General features: G+C 51.1%; 2 protein-coding genes and 1 non-coding gene across 3 annotated transcripts; 2 read left to right on the top strand and 1 right to left on the bottom strand.

Annotated features, from left to right (window-relative positions):
- Positions 1-1,348: 1,348 nt before the first annotated feature.
- On the top strand, positions 1,349-14,008 carry LOC131207595 (myotubularin-related protein 4). The gene is made up of 14 exons (XM_058200216.1): positions 1,349-1,795; positions 2,995-3,118; positions 3,186-3,375; positions 3,455-4,291; positions 4,378-4,759; positions 4,846-5,405; positions 5,476-6,299; positions 7,880-8,280; positions 8,352-8,812; positions 8,893-9,079; positions 9,265-9,378; positions 10,028-10,455; positions 10,645-10,867; positions 11,569-14,008. The coding sequence occupies exons 1-14, from the start codon at positions 1,730-1,732 to the stop codon at positions 12,226-12,228; spliced, it is 5,457 nt and encodes a 1,818-aa protein (XP_058056199.1). The 5' UTR covers positions 1,349-1,729; the 3' UTR covers positions 12,229-14,008.
- Positions 11,210-11,282, bottom strand: Trnam-cau (transfer RNA methionine (anticodon CAU)). Its single transcript has one exon. It is a non-coding gene; the product is annotated as a tRNA-Met (tRNA).
- A 798-nt stretch (positions 14,009-14,806) lies between the features above and the next one.
- Positions 14,807-19,634, top strand: LOC131207596 (5-oxoprolinase). Its single transcript, XM_058200217.1, has 2 exons — positions 14,807-15,172; positions 15,242-19,634. The coding sequence occupies exons 1-2, from the start codon at positions 14,807-14,809 to the stop codon at positions 18,827-18,829; spliced, it is 3,954 nt and encodes a 1,317-aa protein (XP_058056200.1). The 3' UTR covers positions 18,830-19,634.
- The last annotated feature ends 4,149 nt before the right edge of the window (positions 19,635-23,783 follow it).

Below are 23,783 nucleotides of genomic sequence, written 5' to 3' on the forward strand. Positions count from 1 at the left end.
TCCGATGGCGTCGCAGATTGCACACCGGTTTCAGCCGGACCCGTGATCTCTGATTGAAGAAAAGCAGGCTCCACGGAAAACTACAAGTGTAGTTAACCGGAATCATACAATTGTTGTTTGCGCATGGCCCCTTTAAACACTAATAAATCTTCACCCGCCGCAATCAACCAAGAAACTGCTTAATTGGATTGATGAGTGTGTCCCGTGTTTTCTGGCGAACTTCTAGCGTGAATCATGCAACAACACAGGAGATGCAAACCCGGGACACGTGCTCGCTGGAAACATGAATTGTAATTTCATCAACAAAACCTTCACGTGAGGCCGCGATCAAGTGATCCTGTTCCGATTAGAAGGCTGGGTCCTGGGGGCTTCGGGGCGTCTAGAGTTCAGACAATACTGATACTGGGCCCGGGGGGACCTACTACTAGTATCACCTTTGTTGACGCTGATCAGCGCTAGATGGCCAAGCGGTACTCGGGGGACTGATCGTCACGTTTTCGAAACCAGTTGATTCCCCAGACCGTATCATCTCTCGTTAGTGATAGTCTTCGTGGAATCGTTTCCTCTGAAACAAGAAGGTGTCGAAGATTCGGCCTGTCTATCACGAAGATGGATAAAAGAACTTCTGGCATTTGGATTGGGTCCTAACGTTGGTCAGATGGTTGCGTCCGGCTATCAGCCAGTTGTGACGCACTTTCTATTGCAAGCCGACCCGTAGGTAGGCATCTTCGCTAGCTGACCCTTAGCTGACCGCCTGGGTTGGAGGTCAGCTGCACGTAAGCGTGCACGAATGAGACGCGATTGATGATAAGGAGAGGTAGCCGCCAAAGAAACACCCATCCTTCCACGGAACAGAACTGCCAGATATGTTCTGGAAAAGTTCACTCACTTGTCCACGGTTGCAAGCTATCGTTTCCACGTTCTAGGGGAATCGTATCCAACCCAAATTCTTGTCCCAATACGGACGATGTGACAATTGTCACGTCCACCACGTCCTACACGTGCTGCGCTGGTTGCTTTTGTCATCTTTTGGGCACTGCATTCTGCTGGTTGGTGAGAAGTAAGGGCCGTGAACAGAGGAGGAAGTGAAAAACCGGACTCCTAATCAGCGGCGCTGACCAACATATTCAGCCAATCAGCATCAGCATCTGTGTACGACGGCGTGGCGCTCTACTACACAATCAGTGGCTGCTCTCTTTCGTTCCCACAGGCCGGCGATAGTGCCATCTCGCCCGGCTCTCGGCTTACCCGCGATCCGAGCGAGGATCCGACGAACCATATTTTACCCCCGGCACGATCGGTCGCAGAACCCAAACGTTACTCGACTCTCGACGTAAGCGCACGTGAATCCGTCAGTCAGTAGCTCTCTAGCGTCAGTGCATTTAAAAGTTGTGGTTTTTGCCCCTCGCAATCGGCAATCTTACTGGAAGAATCGACGCGATCGACGGAAAGAAAATTCTGGACGTACGAATCGTCGGAGCCGCGGTCAAGCCGGAAAAAAAATCAACGAACCAACCAAAGACCAGCGAACCGAACGGGGGCTGTTGAGAGCCCGTTCTTGAACGGTGGTGATAAGACGGTGCTTCTATCTGTAGACGACGGTGACGACGAATTTCCGAAGACGTTTTCAGCGACCGGTCAGCGAGCTTGCACAAATCTGCGGTCGTGGTCCTCCGAAAAAAAACTACAAGAAAAACAGCGGACCCCTGATAATTGCTAATCAACCAGGATGGGTCTTAAGTTTCTACTCTTTACCAACCAGCAGCAACACCGGAGCTCCCACGGTGGTCGAAAAGTAAATATCCCGGTTACGAAGTTCATTATGGTTTAAGGAATTGATTTGGGAGTTAGATTAGTCATCCGTTCTTGGCATCTTTTTAATTGTTTTTCGTGGATTTCATGGATTGAACTCTACTGACTACCACGATTGCTGGTGTTGTTGCAACTTTTTTGACACATCGAACATTTCGACCATATTTCTCCAGGGTAACTCAATTTATGAAGAGCCGATGGTATAGTTGTTGCGGCATCCCAAGTGATCACAGGATCAAATCCCGTCATACCTCTTAAAATCGCGTAAACAATTGCGCTTTCAAGTGAGCAAATTAAATCCTCTAAAAATAATCTTCTCAACCGGTGGCCATGGAAAGGTCACCGAGTTCATTGAAGTTCATCTGGTAAACCACCGACGAGCTGGAGCTTTAAATAGTGCGCAACCAGATGCGTGGACTACCACTAGACACCACACTGCAAAAGGCAGAAAGGCTATCAACTAGGCCAGCTGCGCTGCACCGGTTGATGTGTCCTGTGCGATGTGCGTCCCCAGCCGGGGGAAGCTGTGCAAGGCGGAGAAAAGATGTAACAGCCTTGCAACAAAGCGCAGCACCAGATCGGAGGACTGGCGGCCAGAAAGTTTCCACTGATCACTGTCAGCCTCCACTGGGCGCGCTCCACATCTGGCGCTAGGGCTGAGGCTGTTTACTAAACAGCTGACGCGCTACTGATAAGCGACGACGCGTCAATCACTGGACATCAGTAATCAGTTGGTCGAGTCAAGAAATCGCACGCACCTCTCGTTGTTTGTCGAGATATCGCCCACTGCCCGGACACCGTCGGGGCGCTAGATGCACTCCCGGCCGGTGGTGCTTTACGGTGGTTTCGTTATCTTATCGCTGTGGATGTTGCAGATGCACTTGCCTGGCAGCACAGTTCATGATTCGCGACCCCTTCCACAACGGGAAGAAATACGGGTCCCTTCCGTATTTCTTCTTCATCCGCCGATCTTTGCCTCGCTCAAGGATTACCAGATGAGGTGTTGGGTTGTATTGATAAAGCCCCAATCATTCCTAGTCGGGGAACTTATAAATCATCATTATGAATACACTACGCTTTGCATTCTAACTGGGCCACGGGATCAACGATCGGTTAGCTTGAATCGAAAAATCCTTGGATCTCACCTAACACGGCCTTTCGTTTCTTTTTCCTATTCCACAGATCATGGAGGGATCGGGAGACGGTTCCCCGCAATCGTCAATGTGCATGGTGAAGGCGGCCGAGCTATTCCCGAAGCCGGTTCTCGAGAAGGAGGAAGAAAGCTTAACCGCACGCTTCACGTACCGTAAGTTTACAACCCACTATTAAAATATAAAAATGTATAATAAAATGTGTTCTTCCTGAAATTACAGTTGACGGTGAATCAGTACGATACCTCGGCCAGACTGATGACGGTATCCTAGCCCTGTCCAACTATAGACTGTTTCTGCAGAAGAGCAGCACCGGCGCGGAGGTGTCCGTCCCGCTCGGGCTGATCGAATCGACGCAGGTACGCGATCTGTTCCATCTGATCGTCAACTGCAAGGATGCCAGCACCGTGAAGTAAGTGGCTGCTCTCGTTTATGCTTCTCTGGCGATTCCGTTCTGACATTCTTCCTCTCTCCTTTCGCGCAATACACAGATGTTCATTCTCCACATCGGAACAGTGCAGCGAGTGGCATCGACGAATATCGCTGTCAATCGGTGTGCCCGAAACGCTCGAAGCCCTGTTCGCTTTCCCGTTTCACGCGTGGGCCTCGGAGTCGCCGACGCTTAACCAGGACAACGAGTGGGCCGGTCGGCTGCAGCGCGACGGCTCGCTGGATGACGACTTCCGGCGGGAGGCAGAACGGTTGCAGTTCGATCTGCAAGGCGCCTGGCGCATCAGCCAAGCGAATGCGGACTTTAAGCTGTGCCCCTCCTATCCCCGGCTGCTGCTGGTGCCGGCCTGCATTTCCGATGACACGCTTCAAAATGTGGCCAGCTTTCGGAGCTCGCGTCGCATTCCGGCCGTAGTCTGGCGGCATCAGCGAACCGGGGCAGTGATCGCACGTTGCAGTCAACCGGAGGTGGGTTGGCTCGGGTGGCGCAACTCGAAGGACGAGCAGCTGCTGAAGGCGCTCTCGGACGCGTGCTCCTTCGACCGTGGAACGCAGGATCGGGCCAGTGATGGGACGCGCCGTACGACTACGACGCGCACTCGGCACAGCTCGGAGGCGTCGAGCGAGAACAGTCCACCGGCGAGCCCCGAAGGTAGCCACGAGGAGGTCGAGATGGACGAGCCGAAAAAGATCCTTATCGTGGACGCACGCTCGTACACGTCAGCCGTGACGAACCGCGCGCGGGGTGGTGGCTGCGAGTGCGCCGAGTACTATCCGAGCGCCGAGATACAGTTTATGAGCCTGGGCAACATTCACGTGATAAGGAAAAGTTTTCACGCGCTACGCCAGCTGTGCGCCTCGCAGGCGGACATTCCAAAGTGAGTGCTAGAACGGCCGGGATACCGGTAGGAAAGAGGTGGGCAAAGACACGACACTAATCGATTGCTGCTTTCCCTTCTCACAGCTGGCTCGGGTTGCTGGAACGCACACTGTGGTTGCAGCATCTGTCGGGATTGTTGGCCGCGTCAATGGTGGTCTGCCATGCGATTGAGCGCAGTGGTCGGCCGGTTCTGGTGCATTGCTCCGATGGCTGGGACCGCACGCCGCAGATCGTTGCCACGGCCCAGCTCTGCCTCGATCCGTACTACCGCACGATCGAGGGGTTCCGGGTGCTGGTCGAGCGAGAGTGGCTCAACTTTGGCCACAAGTTTGCCGACCGCTGTGGCCACGGGCCGGGATCGGATGAGACAAACGAACGGTGCCCCGTGTTTCTACAGTGGCTTGACTGCGTCCATCAGATCCACCGTCAATTTCCGTGCAGTTTTGAGTTCGACATGGGCTACCTGGTACGTTTGATGGTGGCCCGTCAGGCCCCGGCTTGCGATACGGTACCATTCCACTCCCGCTAACCGTTTGGCGTTTTCGTTTGCAGATTAAATTAGCGCAACATTCGCACTCGTGCCTGTTCGGGACGTTCCTCTGCAACACGGTGAAAGAGCGTCAGGAAAACAGCGTCCCCGATCGGACGTTCTCCGTGTGGCCTTTCCTATCGGGGCCGATCTACAAGAATCACCTGTACATGCCGAACCGCGAGCGTGTCCTGTGGCCGGCGCACAATGTACGTGACCTTCGTCTATGGACCGAGGTGTACCTTGGCAGCTGGGGTGGTGGTCAGCAACAGGCGAACCCTTCGGAGGATTACCAGGGAGCAGTTGGGTCCGCCTCTACCATGACAACGGTACAGGTCAGCGCTTCGAACGGGAGCGACAATGCACCGACGGGCGCTGACATCAACGGGCCAGTAGTAAACGGTACCACCGTGAGTGGTGCTCCTGTCATTCAAGCTACGGGCCAGGAGCTGAACGGTTCCATGACAAAAACTCGATCATACAGTGATATCAAGGAGGCTACCAATAGTGTGGCTGGTGGCGTTGGTATCGGCGTCTTGGCACGGCGATCCAGTGACCCAAGCATGAGCGTAGATCCCTCGAGGTAAGAAGCCACGGAAAGCCACGAAGGTTGCTTGAAAGAGGTACTTTACTCGTCCTTTCTGTCCCGACAGCATTCTTAGCGGAACATCAGGGTGCGCGCTCAAGCATCTGGCTCAGCAGGAGGACAGCTTGAACGATTCAAACTTCTCTTCCGATCGCGAAACCTCGCCTCACCCTCTACTGCTCGACGAGCACCCTAGTGGCATCCTGCTACATCATGAAATGACCTCCAGTCTCGCCGCCAGTTCCTTCAGCATACAACATGCTACACAAAAGCTGCAAAGTCTTACCAGAGAATTAAACCAATCAGACGAGGAGCTCGAAAGCACCATCATTGGCAAGCGCCCCGCGATGGCGATAACGAAGGCAACAGATGGCGATTTACCTGCAACACCTTCCACCACTTCTTCTAGTCTCTTTGCGAACGGTGGTGGGCTCGATGGGATCGTATCGATGGCCGCATCCGCTGCGGCCGCTACCATCATCCCCACGGCCACGACCGTCACTGCGACCGAAAGTAGTTATCGCTTCCAGCCGATAGTTCCCGAACTTCCGACTGTGCCGGTCGTGCGCAGAGGCAGTGGCACTACTAGCCTACCTGACTCTCCGGTCCCGCTCCCCAGTTTGGCCGGACCACTGCAACAACAGCGGCTGTCGTTTGATGATATTGATGAAAATACCTCGCGCATCATCAAGATTGAAAATTATCGTACGACCATCGGTTATGACATACCGGACGGCGGTGGTGGTGGTGGCGGCGGCGGCGTCGTTGGAGGACTAGGAATCCGTACTACAGTAGGACGCCCGGTGACCAACGAGAGTGATTTAATGATGGAGAGTGTCGACCTCAGTTCCTCAAGTGGAAGCAGTTTTGTGGGCGGACCATTGGCAGCCGGTAAATACGAACGATTATTCAAGCTGATCAAGCACTTCCTTCGGCGGCACATCTGAAACGCGCACTCTCTTTCGCTCCCGCTCGCTGAGTGGAGAAATGCAGCGGCTTTCGGAAGGAATTAGACATTGGTCGCACAGGAGGGGTGCGTTCGATAGCAAATGCAAAACGTTGGAATTGCGTTTGCAAGCTACGGCCGGCAAAGGGGAATGGTTCCATGCTTTCTTTGGAGAACTGTGTGCGGTTGAAAGATCGATCGCACTTCTCCCATTCATTGCAGGTCAATGATTGCATGGCACGTCTCGCTGACTTCCTTCGTCCTTGTATTTCGCTCACATTCGGAAACCGATCAAGGGTAGCAGACGATTTTGGGAAGGCTACATCTATGTCCCACCAGATGACGATAATCATAGTGTTGGACGTAACATTGTGATTGTGACGATGTCTTTTGAATGGAAAAGATGCTTCGACTCAATGGAACAAATGTTTAACATAGTAATAATTTAGCAATAAATGCCACGCGATGATCCATTTAACGAGATCTCCGACTAATAATAATCGGATGGTTTACTCGTAGTTCGACGGTCCCATAACTGACCACAGACTCGCGGAGAAGACCGTACTTCTCGCACATCGACCACAGTTCCAGGGCCTGCATTAGAGCTACTGCTCGCCAAACGCTTATCAATAAATGATTACACAAGTTTTGTACAAATAAACCAACATGAAATTAAGCGCGCCATCACACAGCCACACACACTCATATTGCTCTCATGTGTTCAGCATCACGCGCAGACAATGCAAACGCGTACGTCACATTCGGTGGTCTGCCGTGTACCCGGTACCTAAATCAGTTTTTCCACTGGAAGCGACACATTGGTTTTTGGGGGTTCTCCTTCACACAGTCAGCAGGAAAGTAGGAATAGGCTACCATTCGGTGTTTTGATGTGCCTAATGCAGCCAATCACTAATTGTTTGAATTGGCTACTCTTTCCAGTTGCGCTATCAGCACGATAGACTTAATTCGTCTATGATTAGGCGCATTTTCTCTATGACCGTTTTGTTTTCTTCATTTGGTTGTTTTGTTCTCATTTTAATGGGTTCACACGTTTCTAAGACGGAGCGTTGTGATGAGTTAGAAACCGATGGCAGTGAACTGTTATCAGTTAGATTAAAATGTTGGAGAAGCTTCCGTCGTGTTGCTCTATGTTAACATCTCCCTAATCACGGACAGAGTCACGGGTTCATTTCTTGTCTTGCGCTTTTTGATAGTATTGTACTTTCTTATTATACTTTTGTTTGAATGATTAAATTGATTAATGATTTCAACAAGTGTGTAATTAAAGAACGGATTCAGCTGTGCTAAGATTTCTAATGATACAAATTTGCGAAAGCGTTGCTGAGCGTTCTGAACAAACATTAAGAAGGTGTCAAACTCTGAACAAACTCATTCTAGGTGTCAAAAGTGCTGTTTTCATATGACATTTCATTTCCAGTCCAACCCTTTATGTAATTAGGCCTTTTTTTTACGACTTTTCCACCACCAGATCCAATGTTGATTTCATGTTCACCAAATTCTTCAGAATTACCGTCTGCATCCGTAACGTTCGAGCAAAGCGCATGGCACGGTTCCATCGAAACCAGCACCGACACGCTGGTGCCGATAGATCAGTATCAACCACTGGCCACCCAAACTCTGAGCGATGTGGCAGACGAAGAAGTGCGATATGTTCACGAAAGTTGGCGAAAGGAATCGCTGGACGCAGCTGAACTATGCAGCACAGAGGCAGTTAGCAGCGGGAGAACCGGTGGCAGTGTGAGGCGTGTCAGCGGGGAGAGGTTGATGGCGAATGGCGAATTTGGAGCGACCGTGGCATCAAAGGACGGATCCACTGGTGGAGGTAGTTACTATACGGCAAAAACTCAGACTGATGATAGCAATGGATGTGATTTTAATAGTGATAGTCAGCAGCATTACGATAGGGTAAGCCCATTTCTTTCCGCATCCAAATGACCACGTGTCTAACAGTTTGATCTGTCCTTTTTTCTCGGTAGAAATTATCAAACCAATCATCGTCGCTGTTTACCGCACGGTCGTACAACGCCAGCAGCAGCACGGTACCAAACGATCAACCGGAGTATCCGGTCGATAAGCACATTATTGAAGACCGAACTAGCGGAGGCGATAGTACAATGTTGCGATCAACGGCAGCTCACATCACTAACGGCAGTTCCACTGCGGGCGCTTGCAAACCGAAAACGAACACCGCCTCGGTGCGGCCAACTCCTCCATCGATGCTAAGTTCGATGATGATGATGGACGAAAGCATCTTCATTCAGCCGCAGTTTCAACAGCTCGAAATCAATGGTGTCGGCAAACATCACCAACCCGCCAATGCCGACGACGTTTGCCGTGCGGGATCAATGTTGCAGCAACAACAAAAGGAACGGCGACGAAGAAACTCATCCAACTCGAAGGCTGATCTTATGAGCCCGAACAAACCAACCAACGGAAGGTACGCTCAGATCCGATCGCATGTGCTATTTGAAGCGACAGGCAATGCAATTCCGTTCCATTCGCTTTCTTTCAATTTAGTATATCCCCAAGTGCCACACACTCTCGATTTTCGACACCGGGCGCACGGTCACTGCCACTGACACCACCGAGTGTACCGTATGCAGCCGATCGACCGCCCGTTGCCACCTTCTCGTGCCCGGATGGGTTGGCGCATGCACTGTCCGAACAAAATCTGCGACTTCAACAGATCGTCTACGAACATCGGGTAAGACGCAAATTTGCTAAAGTTTATAAAACGAATAACCCAATTCAACATATACATAAACATAAGCAAATTAATCTGTACACGATAATTTACTAGTAAATCTACTTTTTTACTATTACCCTTCGTTGCTCTTTGCAATGTTGGATTCTTTTAATTGAACTTTTGTTTCCTGTCGTCTCTTACAGCTACGGGAGGAAGCTTTACAACGCGAACTCTACGCCACGCGGCTAGCGCTACTGAAGAAGACCTGCCAGCACTGTTGCAGCAGTGTTCAGCAGCATTACGGCAATGATGATCCGGTAGGTAACAGAACAACCGTAACAGAAACATCCTCTTCTTCTTCACCTCTAAATCTCGTCGCACCACAATAACTCTTATTTTTCCTTTGAAAAAGAAACGCTTCACTTTCGGGACGATAGGCACTGCTTGTCACGCGGCCAATACGCAATGTTTCTGAAATTCCATCCACGTTTTGGACGCGTTAAGAACTGATCAACCACGGACACACCACATACACAAAAATACACATACGTACGCAAATACTTTCTCATCTCCGAGTCAAACAATATTTTCTCAAATTAACCCTCAGTGTTGGCTTTCGGTTTGAAGACACGAAACTATGTGTGGACAAATGATTTGAGCCCCGATCACAACTCTCTTTCGTTTCCGTTGTTTTTTTATTTGTTTGCTGATTTCTATTTTGTTTTCCATTTCTTTTCTATGCTTCCCAATTCATCAATTTTTGAATCATCTGTTCCGCTGTCTTGTGTGTGGCACTGTTGGCTTTACGAAAATATGCGCTTCTTTTCCATAACTCCCTGCTGCGTCTTTGGATTTTCCTCCCTTTCGTGGTGGGCATATGCCCAAACCCCAAAATGCTCGCCGTAAATCTCAACCTTTCCCTAGTTCGTGTATGTTGAACAATTGTGTTATCAATACCACCACTAGGTGCCGGTGAACCTTTCCATTACCAGCGTTGCTAGCAACTTTACAGCCTCCACCATCACCACGACGGGTTGCGATGGCGATGGTGGTGAGGCCCGTAGCAATAGTACTTCCGTCAGCACTACTACCGCTTCTAGGACACTCTGTTGCTGTGTCGCTGCGAGTAGCTCGCTTCTTACACCATCCTTAAACGCCCTCTCGCTGTGGCATCAATCGGTCGAGGGCCTAATCGGCCAGGATAACTGCCGGAAACATTGCCATGAACCACTGTCGCTTGGCCGGATGGCGGTCTCGCCGGAAATGACCGAATCGATCGTTGATCGTGCATCACTCCGTGAGTTGATAATGTTTACCGACGATGACGATGAAACCGGCGAAAAAGACGAAGTAGAGCAAAGGAACATAGGGACATCTCCTACAGGTGTACTCCGGTCAGAACGTTTACGAGAAAAAATGCTTCACCATCAACGACTTTTTACGCGAACCGCACGCGTTTGTCACACAATTAGACGTTTTCTGGACCGCACGAAGCAGAGAAGAAACCTGCCATCCTATTACACTTCCCCTAGAACAACCGTCCGAACTTTCACGGCCATTGGTGATGCTGATGCCAATGGCAGGAAACACCAACAGCGACAACGACAGCCGTCGTGGAAGGATAATGAAACCACTCCCAGCTCCGCGACTGACAGTGATGCGGATGCTGGGGACATCAGCAGTGCGGAGGACGAGGAGGAGGCAGTCGGTGCCGAGTCGCGCGGGGTGGTGGGAAGAAGATTTGGCGCAAGTGTGTCTCGGATTGGAAGTGTTGATGGTTTCGTGGATGAGCTATCCTCACAACTGGTCAGTGGCGTTGCAAAGAGCTTTATTTTACTGTTTTACTCTCTGTACCGTATTTGTGTGTTTCGGTGTGTGCGTGCGTGTGTGTGTGTGTATGTGCGTCTCCGTTTTCTGTAACACTGACCTATATTAACCCCCCACATCTGAAGCACCATCGTACTCTTACTAACTTCACTACAGGACAATACATTGATGGAGCATACGTTTCGTTTGAATTTCGTTTATCTGTCATATTGTACGTTTCGTGCTCCTAACAATATTCTTGCTCGCTTTGGAAGGATGTGTAAATTAGGTACGAACGGCAAAAGTATGTAAAAAAGGCCAATCGAAGAAAAAAGTTTGTCTTGCCCCGAGTGAGGATCGAACTCACGACCTTAAGATTATGAGACTTACGCGCTACCGACTGCGCTATCGAGGCGTTGTGCTAGAACGGGAGGTAAAACTCAACCAGTTGCTTAGAGCAACGGCCAAGAATGCTGCTAATGAACACTTACAAGGCATGAACTCGCGGTGCGAAGGAAATGAACACGGGAATGAATACAGCTACGCGGTTGGATATTTGTTTGCGCCTTGTGCTAACGAAAGATAGGGGTTTTCCACTAATGCGTTTCATTTAAACAATTGTTTGTAGTTAATTTGTCCTAAATTGATTTTCAAAATTACGCATTCGCTAATGGTTTGCTATAATTGTCCTTCTCTTGCAGATGGTTGATTCGATGAACGAAAACGCATCAAACTGTTCGTGGGAAGCGGTTGACGACCGCAGCGCTCCATCGTCCGGTGCCAATTCGTCGCAGCAGATGCAGTACAGCAGCAGCGGCGTGGGCAGTACGAGTGTCCTCTGGGTTCCAGACCATGCCGTGACACGGTGCACCTCGTGCCAAACGGAGTTTAGCCTCTGCCGCCGGAAGCACCACTGCCGATCGTGCGGTCAGATCTTCTGCGCCGAATGTTCCGAGTTTTCCGCTCACCTCCCCGACGACCGGTTCTATCAGCCGGTGCGGCTCTGCGGTCCTTGCTATCAGCGAATTTCGATCATCACGGCGATGCCAGCGCCCGTATCTTCGTCTTCCTCCTCCTCTGGCCAAATGCAGACTACCAGCGCAGCGATAACGGCGAGTAACATCACCAACAACGGTGCGATGAACGGTGGAAGTATCATCGCTGGCGGATTCCCGAGGTCCTTCGGAGGGCCACCGCTAGTAATGGCGGCCAACAGTAGCACCGCCGTCAACCCGCTACATTCGTTGGTGGCCGAATGTAAACATCATGTCGCCATCAACGGAGTTGGTTCCGTTGGTGAGGGCAGTAGGGTCGGAGAGAACTGTTGTAAAACCAATGCAACGGCCACCGCGTCGAATTAGATCGTAACAAGCAGGGCATTCGCTTCCTGCGTCCCTAAATACGCGTGCGAATTTGTGATCGTGGCTACGACATGCCAAACCGTGGGGTGACGGGACAAGGGATACAGCAAGAGAAACGGGAACCCACAGACACACACCAACTATCGGGGACGGGTGTCGTTAATGTTTTACTTATTTTACTCTCTTTTATGACGAACTAATGCCGCTGTGCATAGCTTGCATCTTATCACACCATCACTACAGATGGCGCCTTTTGGGTTTGGCTACACCACAATGTACGTTCGTTGTTGTTCACTTTTTAGCTATAATAAGTTAACGGAAAGAGAAAGAGCATCCTCCACCAGCAGGTTGTTGCTATTTTTGCTGCGTTGTAACACTCGCTCGAACGTAACTTTATTGTACGTTTGATATCGGAGCCTATTTTAGTGATCGGGGTGGAGTGCAGAGCAGACTATGATTATACAAAGAAGTGCACATGTGTAAATTGCATCGAAGTTCACCTAGGGTTACCGCGATACCTTGACAACAGTACTACCTAATACTACTACCTGCATGCTGTTTGTGATTCAGTTAGGGTGAGGGAGCAGTTGCCGGCGTTTGTCATTACTTTTGATCGTTTTGTTTAGAACATCATGAATCACCAAAACACGAGCGAACCACGCAGCTGCTGTAGGGACTGCGGCCCGCGTTTGCAACACCGGCAGGGGATTTATCGAGTTTTCAAGAGAATGTATCCGGAGCGAGATAGTTATAAACTGTTGTTTTGTAAATCACTCCGACGGGAACGTGTTGAAATCTTCTACTTCTGCGATGTTATATCACTAAACTACGGTGTGTTTCGAATCAAAGAAAACGGGCCATTGTTGGCCCGTCGTTCAGGGGCTCACAGAGGTGACTGAATAAAAACTGATCTATTTTAAAAGAAATAATCCACGGGTGCGCGCGCAAACAAAGCAAATCGATGTCCATGTTAGCTGAGCAGTCTCTCATCATAGACATAGTCATTGGGTTGGGTTAAATAAATCGATTTTTGTATTCCCAAAAGCTACACATTCGTCACTAGCAGTGCCCCAAACACAGTTACTCTGTCGGCCCGCGCCGAGCAGCAACAGCGGACATTCAAAGGACATCGTATTTAACACCAGCGAAAGAAAATGCGCTTCAGAGAGGCGCGCCGTAGCACGAAATCAACAAACAAAAACATACCTAAACCGAAAGCAATGCATACAATAGAGATACTGATATCATTCAGCATAGCTAACGAACGCAAAAAGGGTAATAAATATAATGATTCGAAATCGAAAATAACAGTTTAGATTGTGGACATAAAAGTATATATGCTTGTATATTAGTCACTTAAATGGAACAGGGCAAAATACACGCTAACTTATAACCGGTTTGCAACCGCCTAGTAGTGCGATACGACTACAGCGACGAACTTATAGCAGTTAGCAGCAGCAGCAGGAAATAGTAACGTGTACTACGCGATCAAAGTTAGAAAATAGCCACCACCTTTTAGGCTGGAAAAGGAAATCCGTGATTTATTTTTCACGTCATGCCCACCACATGACCAATTCCGGCAATCTACACTGTGTTGCACATTAGCGCCTCTCAGATTTAAGTAATTTTACACAACTGAATTATAAAACAATGGGAACCATTCGGATTAGTGTCACCGAAGGTGAAGAACGTTAACTACAGCTGTGTTAAAAGTTCCACCCCAGCATCACTATCGATAGTGTAATAGTTGTAACGCAACCACAAAATAGTGAAATACAAACGAAACACGAAGCGAGCTGCGTCCGTTGGGTGAAAGAAACTTTTTCATAACAGAGCCTACAAGTTTCAGGAAGGATGCCCATCATCCGGCAGCTACCACGTGGTCCTGGCCTCTGCTACAGAGATTCCGCTCCTGGTCCTGGTCCCTGGCCTGATCTTCTTAGGGTGATTATTACTTGCGTTAGCCTCTCAATTTCACGTTTTAAGGAGGAAAGTTTGATCTCATTTCTCGTCAAGGCATCCGACCAAACTCCCTGTTTACTGCGATTCATCTCGTTGGTTCATCACGGGCACGCAACAGCTGTTCATGTGCACCGCATGATGCGTACTCGCTCACACACGCCGGCAACGAGACGGGTGCGAGCGAGCAGACCAGAGCCTGTTCATTGGCAATGCGGAGGACTTTGTTGTTATTTACATAATTCATTTAGGCTTCACTGGCCGCTGTCAATCTTGCTCTTATCAGACACGAGTCGGAAAGCCAGTGATCTGCGTGCCGAAAAAGCCATCGCGAGGGGAAGAGTCCCTCGAAACTGGACCGCGGACGTGTGAATATTCAACTCGTTCGCTTTTGTTGCGGTGCTCCGGCTCAACGGGACTGTTTGCTTAGCTGTTATCTTCCGGACGGAGCGCGCTAGGTACCATCGTTTGTCATCATCATTGTGGCTTATCACACGTCCCCCCCGTGTCGGTTTACAGGTGACCCAACAGAGCTCCTCGGTCCAGCTCCTCACGGCAGTGTTCAATTGTCTTGTGGTCCGGCAAGTGGTTCGCATCGCTAGCGACAATCGAAGTGGGCATGGGCAGCAGTGGCGAAGGAAAGTACAATTTCGCAATCGACCGCGGTGGCACCTTCACCGATGTGCTGTGCATTACGCCCGACCGCTCCGTCCGCACGCTCAAGCTGCTGTCGGTGGATCCGGCCAACTACGCGGACGCACCGACCGAAGGCATCCGGCGGGTGTTGCAGCAAGAAACGGGACGGGCCCTCACGCCGAACGGCCTCATCGACACGGAGCTGATCGGATGGGTGCGCATGGGTACGACGGTGGCAACGAATGCCCTGCTCGAGCGGACCGGTGATCCGGTGGCACTCGTCGTTAACCGGGGCTTTCGTGATTTGCTGCAGATCGGCAACCAGGCGCGGCCCAAAATATTCCAGTTGGTAAGATCCGGTTGGTTCGTTCGTCCCTTTCTCCTTCCCTCACGCCGTTCTCTCTCGTCCGCTCAACAGAACATCGAAAAACCGTCGAACCTGTACCGCGAAGTGGTCGAAATCGATGCTCGAATCGTGCCGGCTCAAGAGGGCAAGTGTCAGCTGGCGGCGGCTGCTGGCGAGTGGCGTAAGTTGAGCGGTGCTTCTGACGCGGCCTATCTCGAGACCGTGCCGCTCGACGAGTCCGATGTACGGCGAAAGCTGACCGCAATCCGGGAGTCCGGCATCCACTCGCTGGCCGTGGTGCTCGCACACAGCTATGCCTGTCCGGAGCACGAGCTGCGCGTCGGTGCGATTGCGCGGGATCTTGGCTTCCCGTACGTCACGCTCTCGCACCAGGCCATGCCCATGTGCCGTCTGGTGGCCCGGGGATTCACAGGCTGTGCCGAGGCGTACCTAACACCGCACGTTGAGCGCTATTTGGCCGGTTTCCGTGCCGGCTTCCGCGATCAGCTGCAGGGCGCCGAAGTGCTGTTCATGCAGAGCGACGGAGGGTTGACGCAAATGGAGCACTTCCGTGGCGCCCGGGCCATTCTCAGTGGACCGGCCGGTGGAGTCGTGGGGTACGCGGTAACCGGTGTGCGCGACGCCGACGGAATGGATCTGATCGGGTTCGATATGGGCGGCACGTCCACCGATGTGTCCCGGTTTGCGGGCAGCTACGAGCACGTGATCGAAAGCATGACCGCCGGCGTTACGATTCAAGCCCCCCAGCTCGACATCAACACGGTGGCCGCCGGTGGTGGGTCACAGTTATTCTTCCGTGCCGGCCTGTTCGTCGTTGGGCCCGAGTCGGCCGGTGCCCATCCGGGTCCGACCTGCTATCGAAAGGGAGGACCGCTCACGGTCACCGACGCTAATCTGATCCTGGGTCGCCTGCTCCCGGAGTACTTTCCGGCCATTTTTGGCCCCCGCGAGAACGAACCACTCGATTACGAGGCGACACGGGCCGCGTTTGAGACGCTGCGCCGGGAAATTAACGAGCATCTGGTTGAATCCGGTCGGACGTCGCTATCGCTGGAGGAGGTGGCACTCGGATTCGTGCGGGTTGCCAACGAAGCTATGTGTCGCCCGATCCGTGCCCTAACGCAGGCCCGTGGATACGACACATCGCGGCACGCCCTGGCGTGCTTCGGTGGGGCCGGCGGTCAGCACGCGTGTAGTATTGCCCGCGAGCTTGGAATGCACCGGGTTGTGATCCACAAGTACGCCGGTATCCTGTCGGCGTACGGTATGGCGCTGGCGGATGTGGTTCACGAAGCGCAGGAACCGTGCGGCCTGGAGCTGTGCGAGGAAAGCCGCCCGCAGCTCAAGGAGCGTCTGCAGGTCCTTTCGGCGGCCTGTGTCGAGCAGCTGGAACGTCAAGGGTTCTCGCTGGCCGCCGGAACGATCCACCTCGAACCGTACCTGCACCTGCGCTACGAGGGCACCGACTGTGCGCTGATGTGCCGCCCGGATCGGGTCGTCGAAACGGCGGCCCACACGGTGTACGGCTTCGGAGACTTTGGCCGCACGTTCCGCGATCGCTATCGGAGCGAGTTTGGGTTCGTGCTCGACGGACGCCGCATCCTGGTGGACGATATTCGCGTGCGGGGCTGTGGTCGTGCGACGCTCTTCGACGAGCCGCAAGTCGAGGAAGCCGCCGCCTCCTCCGTTGGGCCACTGTACCCCGAGAAAACAACCGTGGCGTTCTACGAGGACGTGGGGCCGCTGGTGACACCGGTGTACGATTGTAGCAAGCTACGCTTCGGCCACACAATCGCCGGGCCCGCCATCCTCATCGATCGACTGTCGACGATCGTGATCGAGCCGGGGGCGTGTGCAGCGATCACCAGCCGTGGTGACCTAACGATCGAGCTGAACCAGGGCGGCCGGGCAGCGAGAGTCGATGAGCGGCTCGATACGGTACAGTTGAGTATCTTCAACCACCGCTTCATGAGCATCGCCGAGCAAATGGGACGCGTCCTGCAGCGGACGGCCATTTCGACCAACATCAAGGAGCGGCTCGATTTCTCGTGCGCCCTCTTCGGACCGGACGGAGGGCTTGTCAGCAACGCACCGCACATTCCGGTCCACCTGGGCGCGATGCAGGAAACGGTGCAGTACCAGCTGCGAGTGCGGGGCGGCACGCTCAAACCGGGCGATGTCCTCCTCTCGAACCACCCGCAGGCCGGCGGGTCCCATCTGCCCGATCTGACGGTCATTACGCCGGTCTTTGCTCCGGAGTCTTCGGCGGAACCAGTGTTCTTCGTCGCTTCCCGTGGCCATCACGCCGACATCGGTGGCATCACGCCCGGGTCAATGCCACCGCACTCGACTTCGCTGGCGCAGGAAGGGGCCGCTTTCAAATCGTTCCTCCTCGTCGAAGCGGGCCACTTTCAGGAGGACGCAATCGTGGAGAGGCTCACGAGGGCGGCGGCACCGGAAGTGGGTGCACCGGGCACACGCAACCTGCGTGACAATCTGTCCGATTTGCGTGCCCAAATTGCGGCCAACCAGAAGGGCATCACGCTCGTCGGCGAACTGATCGAAGCGTACGGACTCGGTGTGGTGCAGGCATACATGGGTCACATGCAGGCCAACGCCGATCTGGCGGTGCGCGAAATGTTGCGGAAGGTAGCGCGGGAAGCGCGACAGCGGCAATCAGCAAGCGGCACCGCAGACGACCCAGTGGTGCTAGAAGCCGAGCAGCTGATGGACGATGGCACTCCGATTCGGTTGGCGGTGCGCATCGACGAGGAGCGCGGATCGGCGGTTTGTGATTTCAGCGGGACGGGCGTCGAGGTGGCCGGCAACTGTAACGCGCCGCGGGCCATCACCTTCTCGGCGCTGATCTACTGCCTCCGCTGTCTGGTGGGATACGATGTGCCACTGAACCAGGGTTGCCTCGCACCGATCGAAGTCATCATTCCTCCCGGCTCCATTCTCGACCCGTCGGAGGGGGCGGCCGTCGTCGGGGGCAATGTTTTGACCTCGCAGCGGGTCGTCGACACCGTGCTGGCCGCGTTCGGGGCATGTGCTGCGTCGCAAGGCTGCATGAACAATGTAACGATCGGCGACGAACAGTGGGGCTACTACGAAACGGTGGCCGGTGGAAGTGGGGCCGGCCCGGGCTGGCACGGTACCAGCGGGGTGCACACGCACATGACCAACACGCGCATCACGGACCCGGAAATCCTCGAGCTCCGCTACCCGATCATCCTGCGGCGCTTCAGTTTGCGAGAGGACGGAAGCGGAGGCACCGGACAGTACCGTGGCGGCGAAGGTGTCCACCGAGAGTTGCTCTTCCGGCGGCCAATGACACTGTCGGTGCTGACGGAACGCCGTACCCTGCGGCCGTACGGAGCGGCCGGCGGTGGCCCCGGAATGCCGGGTCTTAATCTGCTGATCCGTGCGGCCGGACCCCGAACAATGAACATTGGCGCCAAAACGGCCATCGAGGTTCGGGCGGGCGATGTATTTTCGATGAAAACCCCCGGCGGTGGAGGGTACGGAGTGCCGGGGGAAGCGGGTGACGAGGCGGGCGGAACAGGGGCAGGGCCAATGAAGCTGTTTACCGAGCGCGGGAGCGTGTACGAGTACCGGCTGGCCCAAGAGTCCGTCTGATGGCACGATGTTGGTTTCAACTTTAACTTCTATCTCGTGCTGATTGTCGTCCTGTTGATCGTCGTGATCGTCATGTTTAAATGAAACGTAGCCCCGGGCCCCCCCGGGTAGTGGCCATTGCTAGGTTTTCATCTTCTCGTTCCAATCACGTTTGTTCGTCACAGTTTGTCCGCGCCACTTCCGGAGGCAAGTCTGTGTCGAATGCTGCTTCCCCTTACGATCGTTCAATCCGGTAACTCGTGCCAAACATAGAAACGATGTAGCTTTAACGTTCTGATAATTGTAGTGTAGGGTACGACACTGTTTGCGTTTAGCGCGTTAGTTTAGAGATTTTACCATTCGGATCGTTATTGATTCCACACAGGATACGTAGGACCGGACCAACTAGAACCGTTTTTTAGAAGAATTTCTATATTTTCCTCTAGCCTTCCAAAGTTATTTAATCGAAAAACTAAACATTACTGTAAAGCAGTAAGGAAAAAGCGAAAAAAATGTTTTTATAATATGAACTTTTTGTAACCCAATATTCTCTCACATATAAAAAGAGCAAACTGTGTCCGATTGACCACTGTACGTGTCATCTTGTATCGATCCAACCGTATAGATTGAATTTTTGAATTTCAGTGGTTGTAGCCTGATAGAACAAAGAATCACTTACAACGGCAGAGGGCCAAAGAAGAATAATTTACGCACCGGCAAATCCTTTCCCATTTTAAACGCAAATCGAAACGGATTTCGGAAAATGATTACCCGAATGTAATTCCCGTAACAATCATCTGGGACACACACATCACACACGCGTCACTGCCGCTCACGAAAGCTGGGGCTTTTATGGGGAAGAGTAGTGGGATCCTCGCTCTAATTTGATCTCGATCTCCGCCCCCTCCATGAGTCTGCCCCGATCGGTCACCATGGCATAATAAATGAAATCCATACAAAACAAAGTCGTGTTAGTTACAGTATTTGTAAGTAAAAAAAATGGCTGAACCGATTTGACTGAAAATTGGTGTGGAGGTGGCTTAAAAGCAAGGGACGGACAACGGACATACTTTTTATCGCGCCCGTCCGCGTTCCCGTCAATGGTGGCGATGGACTAGTACCGGGACGGTTAATCGTCAGCAGCGGCAACCTCACAGGGACCGCCGGTAAGACCTTCTAGTAAGAAAATAAAAACGATCGATTGGAAGCATCCTGCGCTTCCCTTTTGCAGGGCAAGTGCCTGTGCGGTTAGTACATCCGCTGCCGGCTGAAGCGATCCGGCGTGTTCACCCGGAAGCTGGGCCTCGAGCGGATCCGCAGTATCATCGGAACAGCCTCGATACACGTCGTCCGGGAGACGTTTCCCGCGCTGCTCAGCGCCCATAGAACACCCTGTTCCCGTCACCCGGTGATTGTGTCACTCACCGTCCTTTCGCACTTCATTCCTCATTCCTAGCAGGTGGGCGAGGAGCTGAAGCGGCCTTAAGACCCTCAGCCTGTATTTATTTCCAAACATTTTCTCTTAAAACGTCGTAAATTTCGCAAAAATCGTCGTTAGAATTTCATTTACTTCCGCTGGAATTGGAAAGAAATTGGCCACCGAAAGAAATGGGGGAGGAAAGTAAGGTAAAACTCGTACCAATGCACGAAAGAAAAGTCAGTTTCCGTCGGAAACTTCAGGGAAAACCTTTGGGAAAACGCTTTTCGTGCTTTTCTTCTCGACCTCCTTTTCTTCCGGCTTTTCTTCTTTTCTTTCTTTTTTCTGATGCAGAGGTTTTCGCATGCTGCGCCACTTCTTAGCCATTCTAAATTCTATTTATAATCAGGCAAAGTTGGGCTACCTCCGCAATACAACATGGAGCCCTATTGCAAATGCCTCTGGACCTGGTAATTTTTCGAAAGGTTTTTAATGCGGAAGCCCTCTTTGTCCAGGCAGTTGCCGATCCGAAAATGGCCGAAAGTATCCGCGAAATCAATTGATTAAATAAAAACACCTTCTTATTTGCAATAAATCTATTTTATGCGGCGATCTCATATGGTCACCCTGGCAGATCAGCTCTCACTGGGGAGCTACATGAAGCGTAACGTAATGTTTTTGACATTAACGATTAATGCCAAACTTTTGCGCCTCTGTCAAAACGTTTACGCCTCGCGCGAGCCGTAAACCCGAGCGTAATTATTTTTTTCATACGCTTTGCTTACAAACAGAGGATAATTTATGTTCTTATTTGCTGGTATAGCAACAAAATCGGAAAAAAACAGATAAAAAAATTCAGAAATCAATTAATATTTCTTCGATTTCTACTTTCTTGGATCAAAAACACGAACGTAAACACGTTTCACATTTCGTTTTGAATTTTTTGCTGCCACACGAAGCGTAAACGGTTTGGCATTACAAATTAATTTTACGCTAGTTTTCACGCCTCATGTAGCCCCCCAGTCACAGAAGAATCACCAATCAGTGATCAGCGAAATTCAAAATGCGGAGTTCCCATACGGGACAACAACAGCTGTCAGTTCTGGGCACCTCAGAAGCTGTCACAAACCAATTGTCAATCGGGCAGATTGTTTCTGCTATATTAATGTTGCAAACAAAAGTAAAGCAGACGGATTAACTACTCTTGGTGATATACGTTTACCGTGAAAATGTAAAACGTAGAACACCCTAGCAGAGCATTCGAAACCAAGTGAGTAGATGGTAAACAAAAAGAAATAGGCATTACAGCGCATTTCCTTCCAGCACCTCAACTATGTAGTTATGGACCACTACAACCTGCAAACCGGGAGCAATCCAGGAGGAAACAAAAACAGAACCGACTTCATAAAGGATATAAAAACACTAACAAACCGAAAAACCAACTACCGCGAACGTGTAACCGTGTAACCAATTCGAATGCAAGAAAACTAATAAACATTCAACTTACTTGTGTGGTATTACTAAAAAGTGTGGGTCATCCTGTAACTTCGACAAGTTGCGTGTCCGAAAGACAATCAGAGTTCCTTTGATGCTCCGGTTTTTGTTATATGCATCGCTGTTAGAATGCAATTTTCAACTCCGCCGAATCGTAAATGTAAATGGAAACAAAATGGCGGCTCACGGTATGCACCCATTCCAACAACGGCCAGACTATATTTAAACACATTTAAGGTAAACTTTACCATACATAAATGTTATTCGCTGAATTTTGACCTCCCGATTCACAGCTTGTGGGTATGTAATGTTCCCAAAAAAAAACGTGCGAAGGTAAACTAGCACGAATAAAGGAAACGCGGCCAAAGACAAATTCGGTTGCTGAGTGTGTTTATTCATTGAGCTTTTCGCCGCTCCGATCGTAATGTCTATTATATCGGCAAACCGCCAAACATCGATCATTATATCCAAATATTATACTTGTCGGTGCGCAACCAGCATGGTCGTGTGTTTCGTTTGGCGTAGAGGGCAAATACCGTAGTTCGTGTGGCCATGTCGTGCTTCGATCTCGCTCGGTTCCAGTTCCAGGAATCCATTTATAACACATTGTTCCGTCTATCGCCGCTTCGTTTGTGTAATCATTTCGTTTTCCTTACGACGATCGAAGAAAAAAATTCTTGTTCTTTCATTAGTCTTATGCCGTTTTGTAAATTTGTGCAAAAAGTTTTGCCAAACACACTTCTCGCACTCTCTCTCTCTCTTTCTCTATCTGTCTGCTTCTCTGGTGGCATTTTAAATTCATTCAGTACTTCTCACATTGTTTCGTCTACAGATTTCTCACTTTACGTTGCCTTTCTTTGGGGTCTATCTAAAGAGCTAGATGCACCTTTGCGTTGGCCTTTTTTTTTTCACAGCGGCAAAACAAAAACACAGCAGTATTGATAGCATATCCCCACCGCAAGTGGTTACTCAACGATCGCTTTTCGCAACGTCCCGATCGCCTCTCGGAACTGCAGATGCTTGCAGATGCTCCATTTTTTGCAGTCCGGCAGAGTTATTTACAGTTTAGGAGTATCCTTTACTTGGTGCTTTCTATATGTATGATTCTGCGTCTATGCCGGGCGGCATTCTATTCTGCGCCTGGTTCCCGGGGGACCCCCCCGTTCGCCCAAATTTGGTTCTTTCATCGTAATTTGTTTACACCAAATTTCTAAATTCGACTTCGACTTGTGCTTCCCTCGATGTTCCCTTAGAACTATCGCTGAATTGATTAGCTTCCTACCTGCGCACCTCAACCACACATCACATCAAGCGAAACACACGAAGGTAACGGAGGACGTAATTTACACAATGATCGCCACTCTACAATATGCGCTCCTGGGAGCGGTGCATATATGACAAGTTTCCTCTGTATGTTACACGGTCACATCGAAACACGCTAATTATGTGTTTGATTCATTGTTTTTTTGTTTTTGTTTATCACAATAGTCACTTTCGGGCCCGAAAGGAGGAGCTCCTCGGAGCTTTTCGGCACACGAGACGCTCCGTTTAAGGAATCCCGCTTATGCCGCCGAACACCTTCTCTCCTGGGCGGCGGTTACTTAAGATGGTACATTTTTAACAGATATTCAGATGACAGTGGATTTCGGCTTTTCTTCGTTCTGTGTCACGATCGGAACAACCTCTCCGAACGAGAACGACTTCACTTTCGTTGACCTTTCTTGGCGTGCCGAGGGCGACGCTTTTGTGGCCGCTAGCCGGTGAAGTGTCCGGCACCGTTCCCTGTAGCAACTGGAGGCGCTGGGCTGCGGGCTCTGCTCGAGCCGTTGCTACTACTGTTGCTGCTGCTGTTCCCATTCACGATTTCGGCCACCTCAGACATCGGGGCATTGATCATGGTATCATCTGTAAGCAGGATTGCGAAAGGAAAAACAAACGGCACATTTAGAGAGCAGCAAGCGCAGGGCGGTCAATCGAGTGGACAATGGTCTGTTGCAAACGCTACGTTGAGAATTCGGATCTGTAAAGAACAGCTAAAGCATTAAACCGGGAAAACCAATCCAA

This window comes from Anopheles bellator, chromosome 2, assembly GCF_943735745.2.
Source record: "Anopheles bellator chromosome 2, idAnoBellAS_SP24_06.2, whole genome shotgun sequence".
NCBI classification, from domain to species: domain Eukaryota; kingdom Metazoa; phylum Arthropoda; class Insecta; order Diptera; family Culicidae; genus Anopheles; species Anopheles bellator.

Bases quoted from the DNA above. Each gene is read 5' to 3' on its own strand.
- LOC131207596 (XM_058200217.1), top strand. From the start codon at position 14,807: ATGGGCAGCAGTGGCGAAGGAAAGTACAATTTCGCAATCGACCGCGGT. The intron at 15,173-15,241 runs GTAAGATCCGGT...TCCGCTCAACAG, and splicing joins GGCCCAAAATATTCCAGTTG to AACATCGAAAAACCGTCGAA.
- LOC131207595 (XM_058200216.1), top strand. From the start codon at position 1,730: ATGGGTCTTAAGTTTCTACTCTTTACCAACCAGCAGCAACACCGGAGC. The intron at 8,281-8,351 runs GTAAGCCCATTT...TTTTCTCGGTAG, and splicing joins GTCAGCAGCATTACGATAGG to AAATTATCAAACCAATCATC. The intron at 10,456-10,644 runs GTCAGAACGTTT...TGCCAATGGCAG, and splicing joins TCTCCTACAGGTGTACTCCG to GAAACACCAACAGCGACAAC.